At 37.0% G+C, this 16,771-nt stretch overlaps 2 protein-coding genes across 3 annotated transcripts; both read left to right on the plus strand.

The window, feature by feature from the left end:
- The first annotated feature begins 293 nt into the window (after positions 1-293).
- Positions 294-5,911, plus strand: LOC116263603 (putative UDP-glucuronate:xylan alpha-glucuronosyltransferase 3). Of its 2 annotated transcripts, none has more exons than XM_031643341.2 (5): positions 294-487; positions 1,161-1,302; positions 2,826-3,044; positions 3,361-3,995; positions 4,638-5,911. In XM_031643341.2, exons 2-5 carry the CDS (start codon positions 1,238-1,240, stop codon positions 5,660-5,662), a joined length of 1,944 nt encoding a protein of 647 aa, XP_031499201.1. In that variant the 5' UTR covers positions 294-487; positions 1,161-1,237; the 3' UTR covers positions 5,663-5,911. The 2 variants fall into 2 exon arrangements, with proteins under 2 accessions (XP_031499201.1, XP_031499204.1); XM_031643344.2 differs by lacking the exon at positions 294-487 and adding an exon at positions 594-979.
- Positions 5,912-11,899: 5,988 nt separating this feature from the next.
- Positions 11,900-14,019, plus strand: LOC116264201 (uncharacterized). Its single transcript, XM_031644290.1, has 3 exons — positions 11,900-12,338; positions 12,531-12,717; positions 13,289-14,019. Exons 1-3 carry the CDS (start codon positions 12,153-12,155, stop codon positions 13,750-13,752), a joined length of 837 nt encoding a protein of 278 aa, XP_031500150.1. The 5' UTR covers positions 11,900-12,152; the 3' UTR covers positions 13,753-14,019.
- Positions 14,020-16,771: the final 2,752 nt, after the last annotated feature.

Here is a 16,771-nt window from a genome sequence, read left to right on the forward strand (position 1 = left end):
TTTTAGTTTTTCGAATTAATTGATTATCTATCTTAATTTAATGAATAAATAAATACAGTATATACCTGTCTCGGCCTTGCGTATCGGGCGATACAATTTTAATGATAATACTGTGTCGGTCTATTGATTCCTTAGCTTGGCTAAGGAGAACCTTACAAAAAGAGGCCTGCCGATTTTAGGGGCGGTTTTGTAAATAAATAATTAAGAGAATACCGTTTGTGAAGTTGGAAATCATCCTAGATTCTTGCGGTGTATGGGATGTCCAAGTTACGGTTTTGAAAATACGGTCCATTACTTAAATCGATTTGACGAATTAACTCTCCTCAACTGCTTCAGTACAGTCAGGATTTGATCTTTCTTCTTCCTTGGTTTTTTTCATTTCTGCGGATGCCATCTTTGCGACTCTTCTTTCACTGATAAAGACTGCTTCCTTACTTTTGAAATGATGCCCTGAACCCCTACCACCTTCCTGAGGAACAATCCACAGGTTGGTCCCTCTCTCTCTCTCTCTCTCTCTTTCTCTCTCTGCTTGTCGTTTTGTTTTCCATGGTCAGAGAGATTGACTGGTTCATTAGGATTTATTTTCCTTTAGTCGTTTTGGGTACTCAAGTTTCATCTTGGACTTCGGGCGCTCATCTACTGACAATCTTGCTTTCGGATCTGGGCTCTCTTATTTCTGCAGAGCTTGCAGAAGTGAATATTGTCTTTTGGTAGCTTTTAGGATGTTCGTATCTGTTGGATTTGGAAACCAAATCTTAGTTGCTGAAGAATATGTACCCCATGTTTGTATCCTCTGCTTCTTGTTCCCGAGCTCGAGCAGCCTAGCTCCGTGCTCCCCTCTGTTTTCTTCCCTGAATCTGGGTGGTTTCCTTTTTCTCCTTTCTTTAGATTTTGTGGTTGGGACTTGGGAGGCTACTCCGAGGAATTCAACTGTTTTGTTCTTCGGTGCTTTCGGAAAGTAGTTTTGCGTATGCTCCTGGTATGGTCCAATCTGTCGTTGTTTTCTGAATCTGGATTTTGATTCTTCTGGTCGGTGGTTCTCGGTGATAGGTTTCTCACCGACAGGATTGGTCTTGTCTCGGTTTCATTAGTGATTAATTGTTCGGGTCTGAGATATTTGATTTGTTGTTTCTCACATCGTTCTTACTTGGACTCTGCAGGTTTTGTGCCTTGGGTGCTTACTGTTATGATGAAAATAAGAGCGGATGATGTCTTTCTTTGCTGAAACTGCATTAGAATGAGAGGACTTTCGAGTGCACTGCTCAATTCTAATGAGCACAGGCATCGACAATCAGGATCACTGTGTGCTCTCTCTCTCTCTCTCTCTCTCTCGCTCTCTACTTTATTGATTCACGTAAATTTCACGTTGCTGATGCTTCTAGGCAGGGTGTGTGCATTTGGGTACTCGCGGTTGCAGTATAAGATTCATACAAACCATTGTCTTTTTACATGTTGATTATTTGTATATATTTCCATTCTATGTAGCGATTGGTCCACAACAAACTCACGGATGAGTTTTAGTTAGAATGTCTTTGCTAAGAGTTTATGCGGAAGAGTCAACTGGATCTTGTCTACCTTACAACTGCTTGTGGGGCATTTGGTATCAGGTAGAAAAGTCTATGTAGATAATGCTTTTAACTCCACATGCGTGGGGTCTCTTGTTCTTGATTAGCTGTTGGAGCATCCTTATGAGGTCATACTGGTGTTAGATCAACATGCAAATTTATCGCTTGAACTTTGAAGGGCCAAGGGGTATAAAATGGACTCGAACTTTTGTGGCATGACATCTCCATCTGACTGTGTTTTCCTTTTGCTATATCCCAGAACTTCACAAGAATGATTTTACCCTGGACCCATATGACATTGGACTCATCCATTTGTATGTATCTGAAGTTAGTTTGGAAATGGCAAAAAGGCTGTTGTCTGCTGCATGGAATAGCCAACAGAGATTTTCTTACACCATTCAATGAATCTGATGACTTTAAGGCTTTGGCACACTCCTTTTGCTTGGCCATTTCATTACAGTAAGAGGATTCAGATTGTGATATTGTGACTAATGCTGTACTACTCTGAGCTATTCATCATTCAACCTTTTTTTTGGTCTGTGATAAAGTGTTGCTAATAGGTAGCAAACGATTAATATTAAACAAGTAGCTTGGAGAACAAGAAATTCAGTTTTTCTCTTTGAACTGCAGAAATTTTTTTCCTTTCCCAAATGGCCAAGTTGGGGATAGCACTCTACCCAAAGATGTAGCATGTATGGCCTTCAATATTTTTGTTCTTTTCATTTGGTTTGGGTTTCTGGTGTCCAATGACGACCTTGTCTAGTTTTTTTTTTTGTGCTACTTTTCTCCAATCATTCCATGTTTAGGCTTCAGATTGAATGAGTTTTAGTAATGCTACAGAGCCCGTACAATACAAAGTTGAGTTGAAGTTATACCAACGAGTTCCCCTTTTGAACATCTAAACACCTTACTCATTACTTGGTACTATAGTTTGTGTCACCAAAATATTTTAACTGAAGCATGATAGGAGCATGTCTGTTCTTTGGCTAATTTTTCATTCAAAGTTGTATTCTTGGGAAGCACAAGTTGGAACGAGTCCATGAGAGCTGTACTGGTGCAGTTGGGTTTACCAGAATGCTGTCTATATGGCCACTGAACTGATGGTTACTCTGCACTTTTTAACCACCATAGTATGAAATGCATGCATGCACGGAGACACAGTGTACTCTGGTATTATGCTTAGTTGTTTTATGTCTCATTTCCACATGTGTAGCTGCTTCTTTTTATCATGTAAATGATGATGTGCTTCATCATATACAGTGGGTCTGGTGAAGAGACAAACAAGAGAAGGTTGCAGAGGACTAAGGATGTCAAAGATGTTGACAAGTCTGGACATGGTCCTGTACAAGACAGGAGTTCAATCTGCAAGTTTCTTTCTCTGAAGATTGTCCTTGTCTGTATCATATTGTGTACTTGTATAACAGTGTTCTTCTGTCCAGCTGTAATTTATTATGACAACCCCACAGGATCCAGCTCCCGGTATGCCACCTTCACCATCTACATTTAGTCTGTTCTTCTGAGTGGATGAATCTTAGGTTTGCAGTTTTGTTTGTTCAGTTTCTTTTCTTTCTCCTTTCTAACATTGTTCTTGTGGGGAAATGGCCAGAAAGATTCCACTATTTTGGAACTGGTAGTGGCTTCTGCATCATAGTTTATTCACACTACTCAGCATCTTTTGTTAGTTTTTCTTTGATTTCACTTCACCCATAGTGTAATAGTTTTCTAGAATCAAGTTCTGAGGACCAAGTGCATGCACCTAAGAGAGGCATTTTTTTTCTCTTTTTTCCATGCCCAGATTTGTGGATGTTGGGTGGCTGTGGGAGAGGACAGGCACAAATGCAAAATACGTATCAGATTTAAATATTGACTGGATTCAGGTTTCAACTGTTTTGGAAAAAACTATCAGGTTAGGAGGACATCAGACAGTTGGGTTGCTAAGTTTTAATAGCAGTGAAGTCCATGAATGGCGAAAGATCTTACCAGGTGTAAACTCTGTGAGTCTATCTCTAGAACATGTAAGATCTGGTGTTACATGGGAGACACTGTATCCTGAATGGATTGATGAAGAAGAAGAATCAGAAGTCCCAAGTTGTCCATCAATGCCTATGCCTGAGGTTCAGACAAGGTTACGTTTCAGTCTTATCGCTGTAAAGCTTCCTTGCCAGAAAACAGCAAAAAACTGGTCCAGAGATGTGGCGCGGTTGCATCTGCAGCTTGCTGCTGCAAAACTTGCTGCTTCTTCAGCGGGAAACTCAATTCATGTGTTATTCATGACAGACTGTTGGCCTCTCCCAAACCTCTTTACATGCAAAGAACTCATCACTCATGACGGTAATATGTGGATATACAAACCTGACTTGAAGATCCTACAGAAAAAGCTCCGGCTACCAGTCGGGTCTTGTGAACTTTCTGTCCCACTTAAATCCCAAGGTTGGTTGAACTTTACTGTAAAATATCTTCCCTGCATTTTTCGTGAATTGCAGCATTTATAAGTTATCTAGGAACATAAATCCCATGGATTACTCTCCCTCCATTTTCGTTCAATTAAAAATAATATTCTTATTGTTGGTTCTTGTACTTCATTGCATCTCTCTCTCTCTCTCTCTCTCTCTATAAGGCACATGCATGTATGCATAAATTTGTGTACTAATAATACACTGTAGGTTAAAGTTAGGCACTTGGGAATCTCTAGGAAGGACCTTGCTAGGTCGTGTTTTAGTTGACCCAATGTGAGTTTTCTAGGTCACCATCAACTGAAGAAATCTGCTGTTAACTTATGCCAGTTGATTTTTGGACTAGGTTCCTCTGTGAAGTCCCCAAAAGAAAAGCTATTTGATAATCCTAAACACATTTATTTGTGAATTTAGGGCCATCCATTGAGGAGTGGTGTGTGGTAAGAAATGAGTATCCTTATTAGGTACATAAGTGCGGCTTTTCAACTCAAAAGAAAATGTTCATAATTTTGGTAGCATTTTTTTCCCTTTTCTTGCCCCATTAAATATTAAATTCTTGAAAAGTATTGTAATCTTTCTCACGAGAAACTCAATGTCTAATATGGTTTTCTATGGGCAGAGAGATTTTACCATGGTAACAAGCGGCGGGAAGCATATGCAACAATTCTTCATTCTGCTCATATATATGTCTGTGGGGCAATTGCTGCTGCTCAGAGCATACGATTTTCTGGCTCCACAAGGGATCTTGTAATACTTGTTGACGAAACCATCAGTGAACATCACAAAAGTGGTCTGGAAGCTGCTGGGTGGCAAATCAGAACAATCCAGAGGATCAGAAATCCGAAAGCAGAGCAGGATGCTTACAATGAGTGGAACTATAGCAAGTTTCGTCTATGGCAGTTGACCGACTATGACAAGATAATTTTTATTGATGCCGACCTCCTGATCCTAAGAAACATTGATTTCCTTTTTGAAATGCCTGAGATAACAGCTATCGGCAACAATGCTACGCTTTTCAACTCCGGGGTAATGGTGATTGAGCCTTCAAACTGCACTTTCCAACTGCTGATGGATCATATCAACGATATAGAGTCCTACAATGGTGGTGATCAAGGTTATCTTAATGAAATATTTACATGGTGGCATCGGATGCCAAAGCATATGAATTTTCTTAAGCATTTTTGGTCAGGTGATCCGGATGAAAAAGAATTGAAGACCCGTCTTTTTGCAGCTGACCCCCCTGTTCTTTATGTCCTCCATTACTTGGGCTTGAAGCCTTGGTTGTGCTTCCGGGACTATGATTGCAATTGGAACAATGACATTTTGCACGAATTTGCAAGTGATGTGGCACATGAGAGATGGTGGAAAGTTCATGACCTCATGCCTGAGAATTTGCAGAAATTTTGTTTGCTTCGATCAAAGCAGAAGGCATCACTTGAGTGGGATCGAAGGCAGGCAGAGAAAGCAAACTATGCAAATGGCCACTGGAAGAGGAACATCACCGACCCGCGGCTAAAAACTTGTTTTGAGGCATTCTGCTTCTGGGAGAGTATGCTGTGGCATTGGGGTGAAACCAATTGGACAGACAATGCGACTGCAACTGCTACTCCTGCTATACCTACTGCTTCACTTTCTAGCTTATAATCTTCATTTCCTTTCTTGATGTGTTGTTTTACCAATTTTTTGCTGTTGTCTGCCAAATGCATTATGGGATTTAATAATATTAGAGCTAAAATTAAGTAGGGTAATGGTGGTCATCCATGGTTGGGTCCATACGAGATTGAGATCAAAGTTTTGTATTGTATGTAGTTTCTGCGGACAGCTTAAATCCTATTGAAAATAGAACAAGGAGAATCTTCAATCATGAGAATTAGATGTTCTTGGTGGGGTTCACTTTTCTTTTCCCTTTTCTTGTTTCCTTGTTGAGGGAGATCACGTTGTGTTCTGTATATACCACAGTTTGCTAAGCTCGGAAACGCAAACCGTTTCCTGCTTTGGCTTTTTTAATGCAATACATTCCAGGCATCTTTCTAATGTTTTTGTCTTCCAGAACTCTATAGCCTTCTTGAACTTGAAGAGCTTAAAGTCCACTTTCAGTCACTCCTGCGTACTTGAAACTCAAGAAATTTATATGAAAATTGTCACATACATCAAGTGCAATAAACTGCGGCTGAGTTTCATGCAACGAATATGCTTTTTGCTGTGATATTGCTGCCAAGCTAAGTCACATACGGAAATTAAGGAAGCCTATTAATCATCAGATTCCACACTCTACAAATATAGGTCAAAATGAATTCACAAACGATTCTACCTTTTCATGTTTTATTTACAGATGTTGGTTGCTAGTACTGTGGGCATCTGTGATCTTGCAGTAGCTTTTACTTTTGCAATTTTCTGAATATTTGAACGAGCTGAACAAGATATATCAAGAAAAACAAAAAATATTATCAAAAGCAAAAAATAATCTAGCTCATTAGCAAATCTCAACTGTAATAGAGAAAAAAAAAAAAAGCAAAACTTGTAGCTTATCGATGAGATCTCTTGAGAATGAAATTAATCTTAAACAAACACAAAAACCTTCCAAAGTTTGGTTAAATTAAAATAACTGCCTAACCTTTGTGAAATTCTATACAGCCGGACCCTTTTTTTGTTAAATTAAAATAATGTGTAGCAATGGAGCAGGACTATGACTCTCAGGAGGGGGCCTAACCCCCATGCAACTTTTGTCCGGGACTATGACGCACAGGAATTCGAAACCCAGACCCAATTTTTTGTGAGTCGCCTTGTCACCCAGTTGCGCTATGCCTTCAGAGCCGCCGCTTGAATTAAAATAGTATTTATTAATAAACAATTTAAGGATGAAAATAAACTAAAAAAATACAGAAATTTGGTTTATATATAACAAATCTGACAATCTAAAAATTAAATAAACTCTTATTAAATTTCACCAAATTAAAAGAACTGCCAATCCTTGAAGAAATACCACGGCAGCCGAAATAAAAAGATTGTCAATCCTTCAAGAAATAGAAACTGTTAACTGCTTGGTTAGTCTTTCTTTTTCTGGTTAACTGCTTAGTTCACTAATTTTTTTACCTCTCGATACTTAAAAAGTACACTTATCTTTATCATGGAGATAAACTGTCCGGACTCGGTTATCCAAACCTCATAAATCATAATCAATGGGATTCAAACTTTAAATTTCTAAAGCCAATTCAGAATCTGAACAGCAAGCTTTTTTCAGATCTCTTAGGTTGCGTATGAATATGATTACCGTGGATTTGAAATCTGCGGCTTTCAAATCCGAACCCCCCACCTCCCACTCAAAGAAAAAAGAAATCCCATTTCAAATCCACACTTTTTACATTTTTAGGATTTGAAATCCATGTTAGGAGTAGAAGCTGAAATCCACGGTTTGATACAACTGTTGGTTTCAGCTATCACAGATTTGAGATTCCTTCGGATTTGAGATTCGCGGGGAATCACAAACACAGCCTTACTGAATTTTGAATCTGACACGTATATACAAGTTGGCGCTCCATCTGTGTTTGGATTTTTTTTTATCTTTCGGATCCGATCTGATGATGTGGATTGGGTTTGCAATTGAAAACAACCTCTTTAACTTTTTTTTTTCCTTTACTTGTCTCTTTCTTCACTAACTGATAATTAATGGGCAACTTATCATCAAAATGTGTGCTTTGAAAGGCTGTAGGGCTGTACAACTAGTCGAGCTAACTAGAGCGCAACTCAAACTCCTTCAGTTAGCTTCGGCTCGTTAGTAAATGAGTCGAACTCGAGCTTATAAACGAGTTGCGTTTGAGTTACATGAATGCACCAGACTTGATAGGAATCATTTAAACTATTGACTTCAAAGAGATTGAATGCTAGAAATTAAGTTACAAATATGAGCCAAACTTTTTTTTAAGACTTCAAAATTACCCTTTAAATATGGAGAGAGAGACCAGTTCCTTTGCTAAAGCCACTTATCTTCTTTGAGGGGCATTTCAGACTTTAGAAAACAAGTGATTTTTATATTTTACAACTTTATATATATATATATATATATATATTTGAAACAGGTAGCTACCCGCTTTCCTATATATATATATATATATATAGGTCTGGATTTCGAGTTCCATTCACTTTTTAGTCTGGATTTTGAGTTCCTTTCACCTTTCAAGATTTACTAAAGGTTCTCAAAAGGAAAAATATAATAGAAGAAGGAAGAGAGAGAAAAATAGATGTGAGAGTGAAAAAAATATAATATCAAGCTGCAGGTTGAACCAATATTTATATATAGTGTGTGAGTGTCTGAATAAGAGCAAAAGCTCTTATCGTATTTGATTGTGCAGTCGTGAGCTTCGTCGCTAAGACCACATGTTAGATAGATCAATTTATTTTAAAAGGTCAATGCTTTAGATTTTCTGGAAATATAATGCTAAAGAATGTTGTTTATGCATCCAAATAAACACCTAAGAGAGAAAGTTTATTTGACAATCTTAGATTTGCTGCCTCATGAAGTTCGTCCCTTTTAGATTTCATAACTTCTCTCTAACCATAGAGTTTTGATATTTTAGACATATTAACTTCTCTCTAACCATAGAGTTTTGATATTTTAGACATATTTTTGTACAACCGAGTTCTAAGATTTTTAGATCTCATAATCTAGGACTTCAAATTCTCAACTTTTAGGGGGCGTTTGCTTGGCAGGAAAAGCACTGTTCAACAGGAAAAAAAATTCAAATTTTTAAAACTTTTCCATTTGATCAAACATGGAAAAAAAATTTGAACCGTTGGAGATGATTCTGGAAAAATATTTCCGGAAAAATTTCTCCAGTCAGAGGGGTGGAGAAATTTTTCCAGAAATTTTTTTGTGACCGTTGGAGGAGGAAATTTTTTCTCCCTCCTCCCTCTTTCTCTTCTTCTTCCTTCTTCCTTACCATTCCCATCAAACAAAGAAATTTTTTTCTAGAAAAATAATTCCTCCATAACAAACACAAATTTGGAAAAACGGAAAAAATTTTCCGTTTCTTCAATTCCAGAAATTTTTTTCTAGAAATTTTTTTCCAGAAATTTTTTTCTGACCATCAAACGGCCCCTTAAGAAGATTTGGTATGTTATGTTTGAAAGATGCAAGGGTTATACACCATAGATTTGTAAACCTTGTATACTGAAATCGATATCAAGTCAAATCCTCCTCTTAGTCGAGTTTTGTGGATTTAAGATGAAACGGTTATATGAAATGCATGCAGGGTGAAGCCAGAAATTTTTCATGTGACATATGCCGAAATACCATTTTTCAAATTTTTTATATAAGATAAGTAAAATTTTCTAAAATTTACATGTAAATTTTTAAGTTTTTTTTTTGAGGTGGGGCCAGGGCCCATGCCGCCCGCCCCTGAATGCATGGTCCTCAAATCCACAATTTGCTGGAAATGTAAATTTAAGTTGTGCTTATTGTGGAACAAATTCCTCAAATTTAAGGTCAAGAATAATCAATTAAACACCTAAAGTCATTGGAATTCGATTCTAGAATGTAATGTTTCGGACACTATATAATAGGAGTTGTGGATTTTTCCGTTCATAGACATGTACACACATGTATTTGTACATCTGATGATGTCTCTCAGTGGCAGACATTAATTTTTAAAATCTAACCATACAAATAAATGCAAAATGTAAAAAAACACATTAATAAAAAAATCATAAAACATTGAAATTTGATCTATATATTTGATTCCTTGATTTTTTTTTTAAAGATCTTCTGAATTTGAACAATTTGCAATGTCCATTTATACAATTGAATTTGTGAAAAAAAAACTTGTAATACACATGAGATCCAGAAACTCATAAACCAAGATAAAAGTGAAAGTCATAATCTTCTCTCTCTCTCTCTTCCCCTTTCTCTCTCTCTCTCTCTCTCTCTCTCTCTCTACATATAAAAACAAAAGTAAAGAATATATGGCTTTGAGTACACGAAGGTGATATGAGTACTTTTTACGTGGAAGAATGTTTGTCCTTTGGATCATGCAGAATTTTACCATTCAAAAAGGCCTTGGCCGCACTTTTGCTATCCTCATCTTCTCAATTATTTATTTAAACATAAATAAATTTTTCGGTAGCACACTAAAAAAAAAAGCAATAACTAGAGCCACTTCTGTCTTCTTTTTTGTGGTTCATCGAAAACACTCATAAACTCTTATATGTTTAAGTGACAATTTATTTTTTACCCCCACAAAAAATATCACATACGATGTTTTCATGCATCACTCTATAGTATTAATGAAAAGAATTATTTTGATGTGAATAAATAAAATATTTTGAGTATGGTACTTAAATATGAATTGTTAATACTATTTGACAAAGTTAAAAAAGTTAATAAAAATGACCTAATATTTAATTTGCTCGTGATGTAACCAACTTAGTTTACTGATATACTATTCGATACGATTTAACATAGTAAAAGAAAACATAAAATTTGCATGTAGCAAAGGATTTTAATCATGTTATTTTGATTTGCCCAACTTAGATTAGCAATAATCTAGAGTTTAATCGACACGAATTTATTTTCTGTTAATTACACACAACTTAGATATGTTTTTTAATAATATGAAAAAGGTAAGGGTATTTTTAACCAACTTAGAATAGTAATAATCTGGAGTTTAATCAACACAAATTTATTGCGTTTAATTACGCACAACTTAGATATGTTTTTAATAATATGAGAAGTTAAGGGTACTTTTACCCAATTTAGAGAGTAATAATCTAGAGTTTAATCAGCACAAATTTGTTCCGTTAATTACACACACTTAGATACGTTTTTAATAATATGAAAAAGTTAAGGGTACTCTTACCCAACTTAAATTAATATTAATATAGAGTTTAATAAAAACAAATTTATTTTGTGTTAATTATAAAAAAATAGATATGTTTTTAATAATATGAAGAAGTGAAGGGTACTTTTTTTTTTCACTAAGGGTATTTTTTGCTATTGTTAATTTTAAGTATATATCCAAATTTTCTATTTTTTGAATAATAATAAAAGAAAACACGCAGATCTCACCCTCTGTAACTTGTCATTATCTGATAAATCTTTGAGCAAGTTCTACTCCGAACAGTTCTGAACTCATCTTCATACTGTCCAGTCTAGTTGGTGGGTCTTTTTTGCAGTCGGTTAAAATATATCACGACTTCAACACGTGCCGAAGAGTCACGATTACAGACTCTCTGTGGCGCAAGGAGCAGTAAAAAAAATGCAGAAGAGAAAAGAAATTCGTTTTCTCTTTACAGAGAGGTTGAAAAGCGAAGATTGCACACAAAGGGACAAACTTGTATATTCCCAAGAATATTCGACTGAAATCTTCTGCTTTCTTGCACTAAACTCCATGCAAAGTATGGGATAAATCCAGAAAATCGAGGCTAAAAAACTGAGGGACAAGTACCCAACACGCGTTCAAAGACGAGGGTGCGTGGATGTGGAGGAAAGCAACACGAAGGAGACAGGGAGAGGGAGAGTTGTGGTCTAGTTTTAGATTCATTTCTCTGAAACTTCTCATAAGGTTTCTGAAAGCTGCCCATTAGTGGAGAAGTTAACATCAGCATTTTGGAGGAATTTATTGGGCTTGTCATATGTGATTTACCAGCTAAAGGGGAATGATTTTTCAAATTTCACAGGGAAAACGGGAAAATACTACCATCTTCTTTCCTTCGATTTAACTGATACTGAATCTGAGTTAGAAGATAACTTTTGATGGGTAGGTATTTAAAAAAAAAACTAAACTAAACTTTCCATGTGGGGAGGTACAATAATTGGCAGTATATTCTGTATACTTTGCAGTATATATACACGGATCATTTGAATCATTTAAACGACTATTTGCCAACTTCACCGAGAGAGAGAGAGAGAGTTGCAGTAGTCCAATGACACGCCATCAGAGGTATACATCTGTTGGGTATAAGCTGTAGATGCGTGCTCGTTGGTATGGAAAACTAGAGAGGTAGAGAGGGAAAAAGATCTTCGTGGCATAGTCTGTGGCTGTCTACGCACCACCATGAAAGAGTAAAACCCATCAGCAGAACGGATATTCTTTATCTAACAGCAAGAGGAAGAGATAGAGGACGAGAGAAAGAAGGAGAAATGAGGGGAGGGGAACAGAAAGAAGGAAAGGAGGAGGAAGAAGAAGAAGAAGAAGAAGAAGAAGAAGAAGAAGAAGAGAGGCTCTGTAAACTGGTCGACGACTTTCTTGAATCAGAAGCAGTCCACATCTCCTCTCCAAGTGCAGACTCCTGCCATCCAGAAGATGAGACATCCCTGATTCTCAAGGTCATAAAAAAAAAAAAATCAACTTTAAGAATTTTCATCTTATTGTTCTTCCCTTCTCTCATGTGCCTAGAAGCAAGTTATTGTTCTTTCTTCTCTTCCGTCTCTTCCTTGGTTGGAGTCTGGTTATACAGGACTGTGCTCTGGTTTTTGCCTCTGTCTCCTCTGCTAATTTTCCTTGGGTGTTGGTTTCAGAGGATCATTGGCTCCAGTACAAAGGCAGAGAAAGATGCGTATGAGAGTGTGATGAGGCATTTGAGGTACTGTGGTGGTGAAGGAAGATACAGTCAGAAGAAAGGTCTGGTTCTGAGGATGAGGATGGAGGGCTATGATGTTTCCTTGTGCAGATCATCATGGGTTTGTTCCACAGGTTGTCCTGGAGGTAATATTTCACTGCTTAATTTTGGGTGTTCATGTCAGTCTCTTGAATTTTCATTGAAGATGTTTGATTATTTTTGGTATTCCTGGATACGTCAAGTTTGATCTTCCTGGTCTTTTCTCTTTTTCCTCTTTAATCAAGACAACGTTCTCCTCTGCACTTAGCGCTTTCAACCTTTTCTTCTGAGCTTTAGCAGATCATGGAAAGTTAGTTTAGTCCGCCTCTTGGTTCCCTTGCCTTGGATTCATGGCCGGTTCTTCTTCTTCTTCCTTTGTTTTCACTGTTTAGAGTGCCTTATCATGTTAGATCTTTACTCTCTGTATAGAATCAGTCTCTGAGCCTTTGGTGCAGTAATAATCCGTTTCATCACTCTCTTATCCCTTACAGTAATAAACCTCTGATTCCCTCTTTACCAGTACGGCACTACTGACAGTTTTCCCTTTTCACTTTTGCTTTTTCCAAAAGTCTGATACTGTGCAGCAGAGATTCTTATCATTAGTTCAATATAAGTGCATCTATAGTCTCAGTTGCAGAATTTCTGACATCTCTCCCTCTTTTTTTCTCTCTTCTGCAGGTGATTATGAATACATAGACATTGTGTGGGTGAATGAGGCACAGCATCCAGAGAGGTTGATAGTTGACATAGACTTTAGGTCCCAATTCGAGATTGCAAGGCCAACTACAGCCTACACCCAGCTATACAACAACCTTCCTTCAGTGTTTGTTGGTACTGAGCAGAAACTTAACAAAGTCATCTCTCTAGCCTGCTCTGCTGCAAAGAAGTCACTCACTGAGAGTGGCCTCCACATACCACCATGGAGAAAGGCCTGCTACCTGCAGTCCAAGTGGTCATCCTCATGTCAGAGGCTCACCACAGTGGCCATCCCCATCTTCAGCAGAGAAAATTTTGACAGGACTCCTCCCAAAATTAGCAGTTGGGTGCCTCCAAAGCTGATGCCTAGAAAAAGGCAGATGGGTTTTCAAGAGGCAGGCCTGTCTAAGGAATTCTCAAGCTTGAGATGCCCACCAGTTGCTTGATCACTGTGTAGCTGCTGTTTCTCTCTCTAAAACTCCACCCAACAGTGCAAGTTTTGCCCTAAAGCTTCTGTGGCTACAGTTTTTTATTCTTTTTTTTCCCTTTGTTTTTTTTCTGTTGGAGGGTCTTTTCTTTTTTCATCAGCCAAAGTTATTGTCAACCTTCCTTTGCATGGAAGGTCATGTCAAAATGTTGTATAGATGATGATAGCCACCTGGTTGAGCAGCTTTCTTTATCAATCAAACCATTATGGCTACCATTTAATTTGATTTTTTTTTTTGAAAAACCGTAATACGAATTTATCCTTGAAGCTTATGGATAACTCCTTCAAATTAAATTTCTTAGTAAGAAATTTTGTTGTGACATTAAGTCATATTTTGAAGAAGAAGAAAACGACTAAAATAACAATGCAACAAGAATTTTCCCTTGTGCATATGTATCTTTTACAAAAGATAATTTAATGTATGGCAAGGCGCTACAGTTAAAAAGGACAAACTGACAGATTTGTCTTGGAAGTGAAACTTGTCATTGATAAAGTAAGTGGTTGAAGTTCAAATTTGATGGGCACCACTTTTTGTGCTAAAAAAAAAGTATAGGCCCCAATGGTAGGTAGATTATTAGCTACCAAGTGTTGTGTCGCTAAAAGACGTTTAGGTCTCAATACATTCTGATGAGCGCGGAATGAACTCTACTGCTCGACTGCTACTGCTTCATTAAGATCCCGTTCACCCCATTGCCCAAGTCCTTCGAAGCTCAAGTCATGCTCTCCTCCTAGCTTTTGAGGTTCAGAGCTGTGTCGTGTCCATTCACCCTAAGAGCTGTGTCGTGTCTGTTCACCTCATTGCCGAAGTCCTTCGAAGCTCTCCTCCTAGCTTTTGAGGTTCAGAGTTCGTGTCCGTTCACTCCATTGCCGAAGTCCTTCGAAGCTCATGTCATGTTCTCCTCCTAGATTTTGAGGTTTAGAACTGTGTAGTGTCGGGATTTAAGTGAATTTATGGTTCTCCTCCTAGCTTTTAAGGTCCAGAGTTGTGTCGGGATTTAAGTGAATTTACGGTTTATTTTCTAAAATTGAGAGTAGTAATGTCATTTTTTGTAATGTAGATGAGTAGTGTCTATAAGAATTGAATTGACAACACTGTCCGACCAACTAAGTTTTATGTTTTAAACAACAGTCCGGCCCGGCCGGCTCAGGCCTAGTTAGAAACAATAGGCTTGGGGGGTTGGAGTGCTAGCTATTAAAAGTGACCATCTCATATATTGTGTAGTTTTCTCACGTTAAAATGTAGACTTTAAAGGTCAGAATATTAGGGCATAGCGTAGCCTATTGGGTAGGCAGGCTGGTGAGAGTAAGTTCGATTTTTATTGGTGTTATTCCTATAAACTATAAATGATAGCAGTGTTACAATTTAGTTGATGGGTGTACTATAGTCCACGCAGGTCCCTAAAACCACCATGAACTCTCAGCTCAGCACAGAGGAAAGGGTGGACGGTCCATTTTTCAAGCCACTTTAGTTCACCTGAAAAGTAAAAGTATTAGTTACTAAGTTTCGTGTATCTATTTTATCCCCCCATAAAAACTTTGAAAAAACCCGTTCATGTGACAATTAATCTTTGGACCATTCTGCCCCTCAAAAATACCCCGGATTTGCCACTGCCAAAATCTGTACCTTATGTAAAAAAAAGGATAAATTTGAGATAAATATTTTTCTTTCATGATCTTAAAAGTGACTCCATTGGACAAGGTGCTTGCCAGCTTTCTACTTACTAAGACAATTATTAGCACTTGATAGTTGTTCGCAGATGTACTAATTGTCTTCGCATAGTCTCTCTTTCTCTCTTTATATATATATATATCAACTGATGAGTAGCGCAATCAGTTGGGTTAGAGTAGGAGCAGAGCCAAGGTATGGTCTGTATGGGCCTTGGCCCCACCTCAAAAAGTTTTTTTTATTTACATGTAAATTTTAATAAATTTCATTTGTTTTATATAAAAAATTTTAAAAAATGATATTTCGGCCCTAATCAAAATTTACAAACTTTAATTCGGCTTCCATCATAAAAAATTTTTTGGTTAAGCTATTGGGTTGGAGGAATTCCATCCTATCAAGGTCGTTCAATGGTTTTCAACAGGTGGTTTCCTTCCACACACATGCGCATGCAGTGATACACAAATATGAATGTATGTTGTAAAAGGAGAGTGGAATGAATTATATATATATATATATAGTAAAATAATTGTGGAACTGACTGATTTCTGGAGTGTGACCTATAATTTAAAAATATATTTTTTAAATATATTTGTTTTTTTATTTAATCCAGAACATATAAAAACAAAACATCAGGGTCTAAAAAACTACTTTTTGGAGAGAAAAATTCTCAAATATTTTTCATAAAATTTTGAAGGAAAAAACGGCGGATAATTGTCGCTTTCGACACCACATGCAAATTGATTTTACCTCTTTCGAACGTTACAAGAGCAAATTTTGTCATCTTCATGTTAACTTTCGACCGTTGCCAGCTTTTTCAATAATGCTAAATCTAACCTTCCAACAACCGATATTTCATAATCGTTCCTTATCAACTTCATAGAAAACATTTTTTTTGCAACAATTAGAGCAATAGAGTTTTTAAAGTAATGATTCCTTCTAGATAGATTTTAAACATCTAGTAGTTACAAATCATTAGAGGTTGGATTGAAATCAAATGCAACCATAAAAATGAATTAATATTCCAGTTTTTATATATGCTTAAGAATAAATCTAGGCGTGGTTGGGCGCAGGGGTGGAGCCAAGGGAAGCCCGCATGGACCCTGGCCCCACTTAAAAAAAAGAATAAATTTACATGTAAATTTTAAAAAATTTCACTTATCCTACATTAAAAAATTACAAAATGATATTTAGAAACTTTAATTTGACCCCCTCATGAAAAATTTCTGACTCCACCTTTGGTTGGACGATGGTTGAAACTGGGTTTATGAAGAATCCAGTTTTGAAAAAATGTCATCTAAACCGACCCTTCTTT

This window comes from Nymphaea colorata, chromosome 1, assembly GCF_008831285.2.
Source record: "Nymphaea colorata isolate Beijing-Zhang1983 chromosome 1, ASM883128v2, whole genome shotgun sequence".
Lineage (NCBI taxonomy): Eukaryota > Viridiplantae > Streptophyta > Magnoliopsida > Nymphaeales > Nymphaeaceae > Nymphaea > Nymphaea colorata.